At 34.9% G+C, this 10536-nt stretch overlaps 1 protein-coding gene across 1 annotated transcript; it reads left to right on the top strand.

Annotated features, from left to right (window-relative positions):
* Positions 1–446: 446 nt before the first annotated feature.
* Positions 447–9394, top strand: LOC129223134 (THAP domain-containing protein 3-like). The gene is made up of 3 exons (XM_054857701.1): positions 447–559; positions 1947–2081; positions 9304–9394. Exons 1-3 carry the CDS (start codon positions 447–449, stop codon positions 9392–9394), a joined length of 339 nt encoding a protein of 112 aa, XP_054713676.1.
* Positions 9395–10536: the final 1142 nt, after the last annotated feature.

A 10536-nucleotide genomic window follows, 5' to 3' on the forward strand; every position in this document is an offset into this window, starting at 1 on the left:
GTCGACTGCTATAGCAACGAGGCGCGTCTCATTTTTCCAAGGGAAGCTTAATGTTGGAAAAACCTGCACGATTGCAAAAAGGCGAGCACACGAGTGGCGAAATGGTGCCAAAAAGCCTTCCTGCTAACCCTTGCAGAAAATGAACGAAGTCCGTTTCTGTGGCAGTACACGGGCTCAGACTTGACGGCGAGAGCTTTTCTCGTGAAAGACAGACAGTAGTTCAAAAATGGTATTTATTATTCAGCTGTTAAAAATCCCTTCTCTCGACTTTAAGCCAGTTCATTGCTTGCATTTCCTTTGTAAACGGGGGAATAATGCCTATGTTTTAGAAGTCTAAAACTATAATCGTATAAAAAGTAGGCAATAGTTTTCTTCAATTAGTATTATTTTTATTATTATTGTAGGCGATCCATCTTCATAAAAATTCATTTATATTTTTTTAGACCATGGTGATGTGTTTTGTTAGCGGCTGTAGGCATTACAGCGAAAGAGACTATTGCAAATTTTTCAGGTTTCCCAAGAAGGAAGAGGAATATAAACAGTGGGTTGAGAAAATCAGGTACGTAACAATACTTATTTAAGTAATGCAAGTTTGCTAAATAGTTTTTCTTTTTTTAAATCAATGCAACTTTCGTATTAGGTACATAAATATACCAGGAAACCAACTAAGTTTTTCTAAAATTGTATTTCAAAATAGTCCAAAAAAACATATTTCAATCAGAATTTCATCGACTACCTAATTTGCTTGATTACTTAAGATTGATTAAGATAGATTTTGTTCCATTGAAACAATGCATAGTGTATAAAGCTTAACGCTAAAATGACAAAGAGAAAAAAATGTAACTAAAGGCCCTTTCCAGCGTTACGTGTGTGACTTTTTGACACCATTTCTTTGCAAAAAAAAATAAAAACATATATGGTATTTTTTAAATATCTTTATAAAATATTTATTGGAGTTGCGAACGTATGTAAGAGTTTTTAGGTGGCAGTGTTTTTTTCCTGGGATAATTCTAATATTTTTGATAGAATTTTACATGCAGCGTTACGTGCGTGATTCAGAAAATCTGAAAATAAGCTATACCTCATATTATTTTGTAATTTCTTGTAGTTTTGAAAGGTAAATGAACAGTATTTTTTGTGCATGTGAGTTTTTGTTCCTCTTATGGGGGACGGGGCGGCAGATTTCAAATCTATCTAGGGGTAGCATGGAGCTAAATTCTGCCCTGGCCATAATTACAAATTGTTTGTGTTCATTTAAGGCTTAACTTAAGCAAATTTTGCTTTAAAAAAAGTGGGGGGGGGGGGTTAAAATTACTTTATTTCTAGAAAAACATCCACATAGGTGATCTTAAAAAGCAAAAACTTCATCTAAATACAAAATTTCCAGATAATTAATTCCCATTATTTAATATTGATAAGAAATCAAAATACACTTTGTTATACGGCTATAAATAATCTTAATGATAAGTGTCCTGGTGGATATCGGCCATGAAATCTTCGTCTTTACTACCGCACCCTAATCATCATTTCTTTTTTTTATGAATATGGCACGTTTTACCTACTCTAGAAAATCACCAGTCATAATGTGTCGAGTGCAGATTCCTTGAACATTTCCATTCCATTCCATTTGTAGAAACACGAAACTCATCGAGTAAGGGTCCTATCGCAATTCGTGAGTGCGAAAAACATAGCTCGAATTCAAGACGTCGAAATTCAAATGAAAGCCGGGTTCTGGATGTTCATTTTTTTTTTTTTTTTAATATTCTCACTTTTAATTTTTTAAAAATTTTCAGCAGAAAATTTTACTGTAAAAAAGCAGAGTGGGGTGGTGATGAAATTTAAAAGGATAACATGCTAATGAGTGTTTAATGTGTATTGTATTTAAATGGGAAATAAATGAAGCACCCCCTTCCTTTTCAAGTATAATTTCAACAAATATTTTTCAGGAGACTCGATAGAGAGCCATCCAGTCATTCTGTTGTGTGTTCGTGCCATTTCAAAGACGGAGAGAGGAACAACGGGCCTACAATATTTCAGCCACATGCCAAGCTGTTGGACTTTATAGCGAAAGGAAGTAATGGGTATGTGTGCATTGCTCAAAACTTTTGGAACAATTCTAAATATATTAATAATAATACAGTCGAACTTGCTTATAACGAGCGCAAAGGGACAGCGATATTTGCTCGTTCAACCGAGTTCTCGTAAAAAGCGAGTTCGTTAAAAAAAAAAAAAAAAAAAAAAAAAAAACTTCATCGTAGCTGTTTTTCTTCTTCTTTTTTATCACTGCACAACCAAATAAGTTGGTTACTTTGCTTTGAACTGTATGAAGGTCTGTTTCTTATGTTTTTGATTTTTAGGAATACACACATATAATGGGGTGGCTTCCTTCAGTCAAAAGTACTACTTTTAGTCATTGAAATGGATAGAATGAGCAAAAAAACTACATGGACCCAGAAAATACTTTCATTTTCCCAAAAGTTATTTTTTAATTAATTTTTTTAATGTCCGATTTTTTAAACAAGGCGTGGTCTAGATGACGTCACAATTGTACCGCGTTTCCACGTTATGATAATCAAGAAGCGAATTAAAATTGCGCTCTACGCTTGCTATCAACCATATCGTTGCCAATACATGTGAGTAAAGATACGAATTAAATATTTTGTTCTGTGAATGGCAACATTGAATGGCATTTCATCATTTGTGATGTCACACGACAGAAGTGTAAACAATAAAAGCGCAGAGATTTAAGTAATTTTTTAAAAATATTAAACTTAAGTAAATTATTTAAAAAATGGTCAGATCCTATGTTTTTAAGCATGTTCTTTCAGAAAAAAATACTTTTAAAATTTTGGAAGCGACCCCATTTTTTAAAGTTCCTTTACTTCACAAACTAAAAAAAGTGCTGTCATCGCTTGTTCTTAGAATTTATGATATGTCACTAACTTTGGTTGACTTTGGAATGTTGAAGAAAATTTACCGAAAAAGGATAAGTCAAGCTGGAAAAGTCAATAGAAACTTTACGAATCACAAAAATACTGCTCGTTTTAAACGCAGTTTGCTCGTTGAATGCGAGTTGTGCTCCCGTAGACTTAACATTGTACCAATTAAGTATTTCTGATTTCTTCGCTAAATCCGGGTTCTCGTTATATCAGGACACGTTATAAGCGAGCTCGACAGGTATTAAAAAAGAAAAATTATTATGAAAGATGTCTTCAATTGCTAATTTCTAACCGGCAATAGCAATATGTATTTTAAAATTATTGCAATGCCTTTTTTTTTAAATTTTGTTTAGCGTTTTCAGGTTATTTATCAAATGTTCAGTTCACAAAACTGATTTTCCAAAATAGAGTGATTCATTCAAAGGAATAAATTAACTATTGTACACTGCTTTGTGCTTCTGACGACCTCAAAAGCAGGGCAGCGGAGTCTAGTCCAGTCATTATAGTAAGTTCACCTCGGAATTCGAGATACCCAGCTGTAAGTCTGTAAATACTTGTATATTGACACCCTAAAAGTTGCCTCAAGACCTACATATGGTAGCGTGTACGCAACTATTAAATTTCAAGGTCAGAAGTCACCAAAATCGGTTTTTTGCGCTTTTTTTGTAAATATCTCATTTTCTATGGGTTTTTTGCTATTTGTATTTATTATCAATATTGTAGAATACAAAATTCTCTACAAATTTTGCTTTAAAAAAATTTTTATGCGGTGAACCGTTTTCGAGATAGAGGGCGGAGAGCGCGCGGTCACAGGATCACTTCAGGTCAACCGGTGCCTCCGGTCGAAAACGCGCCATATATAGTTAATAACTATCGATAAATCAATGATTATAAATATTTGTCAGTTTTTACTAACTATAACTATTATATTTTATTTTATCATTTTTTTCTAACCTATCCACTTTTTATTCAGTATTAATTTACTTAACAATACTTACCTGTCCATGTTATTGCAGAATTGTTAATGAAAATATAGGAATTATATTTGAATTTTAACCTAATTAATATTAATAACTTCTTACATGATGAAAAAAAAAACAAATAAATTATGAATTAATCTTTTTATTAAAAAATATCATTCAATACATTTATTTTTATTAAAAGTTAAAACAAATGGAATAAAGGGTACAAAAACTACAATTTATAATTTTAATCATCTCCTTCCTCTTCATCGTCGTCTTCCGGCTGCTGGTAAATTTCAAACTGGTCTTCATTATCGTCTTCAACGACATTTGTCTCAAGTTCTTCCATGATTTCGGGGTCAAAGGTTCCATCTTCGTTAATGTCGCTCTGATATGGTAGAGCATTGAGACAAGCTTGCCCATTACATTGGCCACAAGCTAAAGAGCATTGCAAGCCCGCTTTCCTGCATCCGCATCGCGAACCACAACCACTCTTGCAGTTGCAGAAAATTGTATTTAGCAAATCTTCTGGAGCAGGTGGTAAAATTGTCATGATAGGCTCCAGAAAATCGTTTTGCATTGCCCAACCCCATACCTGGGGTTCCAAATCATGCCCTAACCAAGTTTGAACTTGATAATATACACGTTTGAAATGTTGATGAGCAGCTGCACTTGTTGGTGGAATATTTAAAAGCTGCACAGGTTTATTAAGTTTTGTAGACTTGACGTAATGCATATAACGAAGATGATCGAGACTTTTCACAGATTGCGGAGCATTATAGACTGCCAATCAAGTTTGAGTTCCACTCTCTAATAATCTCTGGGCCGAACAATTTTCTTCCTCAAATGCTGCAGCTAATTCATCCAAATTTGTCAGTTTCTCAAAAACTTCTAAAAATGATTTTTTCCCCTTTTTTAAAAAGCGCAGAAGTTGTGTCACAGCCACTTAATGCGTGCAGAAATAAAATATGTGTTTTGCAATGAAGATAATTATCAAAACTTTTAGTCGAGTATATCTCCGTTTTTACATTTCCTATCCCAACTTTTTTAAAGAAAATTTCTTGTTCGTTAGACAGTGTACGCCCAATTAAAGTGACAAGTAAATCAATATCTTGTCCTATTATAACTGCAGTTTTTTTTTTCTCATCATGTAAGAAGTTATTAATATAAATTAGGTTAAAATTCAAATATAATTCCTATATTTTCATGAACAATTCTGCAATTGCATGGGCAGGTAAGTGTTAAGTAAATAAATACTGAATAAAAAGTGGATAGGTTAGGAAAAAAAATGATAAATTGTAGTATAATAGTTAATAAAAATTGACAAATATTTATAATCATTGATTTATCGATAGTTCATCAACTATATATGGCGCGTTTTCGACCTCAAGCACCGGTTGACCTGAAGTGATCCTGTGACCGCACGCTCTCCGCCCTCTATCTCGAAAACGGTTCACTGTATAAAAAATTTTTTAAACAAAATTTGTAGAGAATTTTGTATTCTACAATATTGATAATAAATACAAATAGCAAAAAACCCATAGAAAATGAGATATTTACAAAAAAAGCGCAAAAAACCGATTTTGGTGACTTCTGACCTTGAAATTTAATAGTTGCGTACACGCTACCATATGTAGGTCTTGAGGCAACTTTTAGGGTGTCAATATACAAGTATTTACAGACTTGCAGTTGAGTATCTTGAATTCCGAGATTCTTATCTAATTTAAGCTTAAATGACTGGACTAGTCGGAGTCGGTCTGGTTTTGGGGTAAAGGAGCGGAGTCGAAGTTTAAAATTCCAAGAGTCGGAATCGGAGTCTCATTTTCCCTCCGATTCCGCGAATTTCCCTGTGCTTGCGGAGTCGGATTGATTTTGGGGTAAAGGAGTCGGAGTCGAGGGCTATAAAATTGTCGGAGTCTGTCATTTTCCCTCCGACTCCGCAACCCTGCTCAAAGGTGACGAGGAAACGTATATTTTAAAATCTTTCTCCAGTTTCCCTAAGTTCAAATCATCGTATGGCTCTCATAACAAGACGTTTGACCGTGGACGAGTTCATTTATGATTGGACTGAAAGTGGAGAAATTCTTCTATTGGCAAAACGCCAGGAACCGTTACTGGCAGATTAAACCTATCTTCCTCACCCTTATTTTAACAAATAGAATAGTTTGATACTTCGCCCATATCGGAAGTTATCTTATCTGAGGCAGATAGCACTCTTTACAACTCCCACTGCCAGGAGCGCCCTAACGGGAGGCCACCGTGACCTTCCAAAAATGTCTTTATTCGGCAAATTTTGCGGCTGATTCGGCAAAAATTTTAAATCTTGAAATTATTTTTTATGATGCCTAACATTCTTTCTCATTAGATATTATGTATGCATGCTCGTATTTTATCATTCTGTAAAATTGGAATTTCGTTCAGCAATTGAGAATTTTCCTCCTTCCAAAAAGTTTAGTACGGGACGCCTCTGTCAACAGCATATGTTCCATCTTTTATGATGAGTGTTATGTGTAACAGAGCCCCAATACTCCTTGAAAAAAAAAAAAAAAAAAAAAAAACATTTGTAACATTGTCGAATCTAATGAAGAGGCAAAGTGGTATTCTTCCGTTGCCGTTTCTCCTTGTTGACTTTCGTCACGGATAAAAGTGAGCAACATCCTGAAATTTTATCTCTGTTCTTTAAATCGTATTCTGTATAGGCAGAAAAAGAAAAAAAGCGGAAAGAGAAAAATTGAAATGCAACTATAGATTCAACCCAGAGTTTCTCCAGAACAAGTAAAGTTCTAGATTAGCTATCGCCAGTCGCCGACGGGCAACTATTTCATTGGAAATGGCTACCAAAGTATCACGTTCCAGTCACCAAAAGTGACGACAATGTGTTTTTTTTTTTTTTTTTGCTTTGTCAAAAATGATATATATCGTGCTGCTACAACCCGCTCTTTTTCAGGCATTACAAAAATAAAACATAACATTTTCATCGAATTTGATAACGTTATAAAGAAGGCTAATCGTCAACAAACCTTAGAGCAGGAATTAGTAAATGGAGGGAGCAATAGCAATCATTGGCTTAGCAAAAGCTGAGGAAAAGACGCCAAGTCATGTGACTAAACAACAAAGAATGGTTGTCATGTGTACATGTGTTACGTGAAACTCTAACAAAAGAAACCTGATTTCTTCCAATCTTTGTTGTAAAATCTATCATGTGACTTGGGATCGTCGCTTCATGAATGAAAGCGTTCAATTCCCCCCCCCCCCCCTTTCATCTCTTATCAATGCAACAAGCAGGTGAGTTTTATTCTTTTTTTAATAGTTTATTTCAGTTGCTGAATGTCCTTTATATTAAATTTATATGAATGACTAGCATTCCCGTACCCGGCATTGCTCGGGTAATGGAATTAGCAGGGGTTAACAGTGCTTGGTGCATCTAGTTTCGAAAGTCCCCTATAATAATTACTTATTACCTATAACTTTTTCAAATTTTGGGAAGATTCCGAGACCCCTGGACGCCTTATATATATATGCCCTTGTCCTTAACCGATCTTTAACTGTTATTAACGATCCTTTTACAGTATTGATTATCTTTGCAAACACAGGTCATCCACATTTTATTGTTATACCTATGTTTAAGCTAGAGCTTCTTTGTATACAACATTTTTAGTTTTTTTTTCTGGTGCTAAAATTATTAAACTGCTTGATGAACTGGCTTTGGAGCAAGCTACATAACATTGTCGTGTGCAAAAAAGTCTTCTCTTAAATCGATCCCTGCTACTTTTAATGTCTGTCCTTGTGACTTATTAATGGTTATTGCAAAGCAAACTTTAACAGGAAACTGCACTCTTCTAAATTCAAAAGGAAAGTCCGTCTGTGATGATGTTCTTAAAAACTTCGTTTCTAGTTTTGAAAAAATAAAAGCAAAAGACAGAATCATTATGATTTGACTTGAGAAAAGCCTCGAAGAATCACGTGAGAAACAAAAACAATATCAAATTTATAGTTCGCTATCGACCAAAAGTTGAGATGAAGTACTGAATAATGATTTGAATGGAGGAAAGCCTTCGAAAATAAGGGATTTGAATTTCAATGACAGGTTTTTAATTTCGCAGAAATTAAGGGGTTTTAATTAATTTCTCCCGAACTAATTGAGATTTCGAAAATTCCTTTCTTAGTGGTTACTTTTGTAATCATGCGGACATGCCAGCCAAATTTCAAGTCTGAAGCTTCAGCGGTTTCGGCTGTGCGTTGATATATATATATATATATATATATATATATATATATATATATATGTATATGTATATATGTTATCTCAGGACATTGATTTTTATATATTAAGATATATATATATATATATATATATATATATATATATATATATATATATATATATATATATATATATATATATATATATATATATATATATATATATATATATATATATATATATATAATCTCAGGACATTGATTTTTATATATTAAGATTTTAAAAATAAATCTTTTACTTCTGGTTTAGGAAAGGGTCGTACAAAAATGAGAACATAGAAATGGGGGAGGGGGTTCTTTCCTTAAAATTGTTTCGACATTTTACTCTTAAAAACGCAGTTTTTGACGATCTTTGGTCTTGATGAGAAGGAAAGACTCGGAGCTCTCTTCCCAGAAAATTTTTGAAATGTCCCTGATCGATTTTTTAAACCGACTTATCACCCCCTCCCAATGTTTCAAAAATTGAAGCTCCTTGAACGAAATTTTAGACAATCCAATGATATTATGGAAAGTCGGGCACCGAGACTCTGCCCTAAAAGTCTTTAAAACGAAGATTTTTTTTATACCTTCTTCAATGATGCTATAGAGGACGAAGTTCAGAAGTTCTTCTCTTTAAATTTAGCGAAATTGTAGTTTTGAAAACGTAATTTCCATCGCTCTTCAGTGATATTAGAGGTACGGGTTTTAAAGAACCCTTCCGGAAATTTTTCGAAATTGGAAATTCTTAAAAACGCCGTTGTTTGTCTTATTTAGAAAGGTCAGGATCAGAGCTTCACAATCGCTAGACGATCTGCGATGTTGTTGTATGGTGAGGTGTTCGGTGCCCTTCCACTGGAAATATTCACAAAATTGAAGCCAAACAAAGTTTGACTCACTGTAATGATTTTGAGTTATAGGGTTTCGGGGCCAGTTTTCTTATATTCAGACGGACTAGCAAAGGGAGAAAATGGAAAAGAGGGGAATGGGAGAAAGGGAAGGGAGATGGAACGTAATTAGTTGATCAATTATCTGCCACCGTTTGAAATTTTTAGTTTAAAACTTTCTTTTTGAAAGAATTAAGGTTCTTTCTGAACCTTTTTTTTTTTCGAAATAAAAAACCTCGATTGTTTCCCCACGACTTGGTCTTTTCTTCTCTTCAGTACGGAAGCATACTTTTCAAAAGATTCAACTTATCATGCTGGGGTGGGCATGGGTAAAGGGAACCGACCCCCTTTCTGGTTGCGCCACTGATACTATATTTTTCATGAATTAAAAAAATTGCCCCTGGCCAGCAAGCAGCACAAGAATGGTTTTAAATGCAAAATTATCAAAAAATGTGTGCTAAATATGATTAAAAAGGGGAACAAAACGATGATTAAGTGCAAATTCTCGAGAAAATATTACTGTTTTGACAATTTTCGTTAAAAGCATTTTCTTGACAAGTTGTGCTGAAAATTAGATGGTTGGAACTCCTTTGTTCTCATTTTGTACTAATCTTACAACTGTAAACAGCTAGACCTGACTCAGTGGCGGATCACCGAATAGGCGCATGAGGCGCTAGCTGGGGCCTCCAGCAAACAAGGGGCCTCGGAGCCGCGTCACTTCCTAAAAGATGGAAAGTCAAAATTTTGAGTGGAAAATGCTCACAACTCCTGGAAATTGACAGTTAGTCATGGATTTTAGGCGCGGGTTGATTGCTCCCTATAGGGCCACCTGCATCTAAAGGGGCCCCAGGCTTCAGCTGTCTTCGTTTGAATTTTCCCGGGAAAAAAACTTTCTTTTGAGAATTTGCCATGGAAAGTCATAATTTTGAGTGGAAAATGCTCAAAACTCATGGAAATTGACAGTTAGTCATGGATTTCAGGCGCGGGTTGATTGCTCTCAATAGGCCCCCCCCCCCCCCTGCGTCTGCAGGGGCCCCAGGATTCAGCTGCCTTTGTTTGAATTTTTTTGGGAGAAAAAACTCTCTTTTGAGAATTTGCCATGGAAAGTCATAATTTTGAGTGAAAAATGCTCAAAACCCATGGAATTGACAGTTAGTCATGGATTTTAGGCGTGGCCTGATTGCTCCCAATATAGGGCCCCCTGCGTCTAAAGAGGCCCCAGACTTCAGCTGTCTTCGTTTGAATTTTTCTGGGACAAAATCTTTCTTTTGAGAATTTGCCATGGAAAGTCAAAATTTTGAGTGAAAAATGCTCAAAAGTCCTGTAAATTGACAGTTTGTCATGGATTTTAGGCGCGGGCTGGTTGCTCTTAATAGGGCCCCCTGCGTCTAAAGGGCCCCCAGACTTCAGTTGTCTTCGTTTGGATTTTTCTGGAAGAATTTTTTTTTTTTTTTTTTTTGTGGATATGCTTGGAAAATCATAATTTTGAGTGGGAAATGTTCAAAACTA

The sequence above is a fragment of the Uloborus diversus genome, chromosome 5 (genome assembly GCF_026930045.1).
Source record: "Uloborus diversus isolate 005 chromosome 5, Udiv.v.3.1, whole genome shotgun sequence".
In the NCBI taxonomy this organism is placed as follows: domain Eukaryota; kingdom Metazoa; phylum Arthropoda; class Arachnida; order Araneae; family Uloboridae; genus Uloborus; species Uloborus diversus.

Bases quoted from the DNA above. Each gene is read 5' to 3' on its own strand.
- LOC129223134 (XM_054857701.1), top strand. From the start codon at position 447: ATGGTGATGTGTTTTGTTAGCGGCTGTAGGCATTACAGCGAAAGAGAC. The intron at 560-1,946 runs GTACGTAACAAT...AATATTTTTCAG, and splicing joins CAGTGGGTTGAGAAAATCAG to GAGACTCGATAGAGAGCCAT. The intron at 2,082-9,303 runs GTATGTGTGCAT...TCTTCTCTTCAG, and splicing joins ATAGCGAAAGGAAGTAATGG to TACGGAAGCATACTTTTCAA.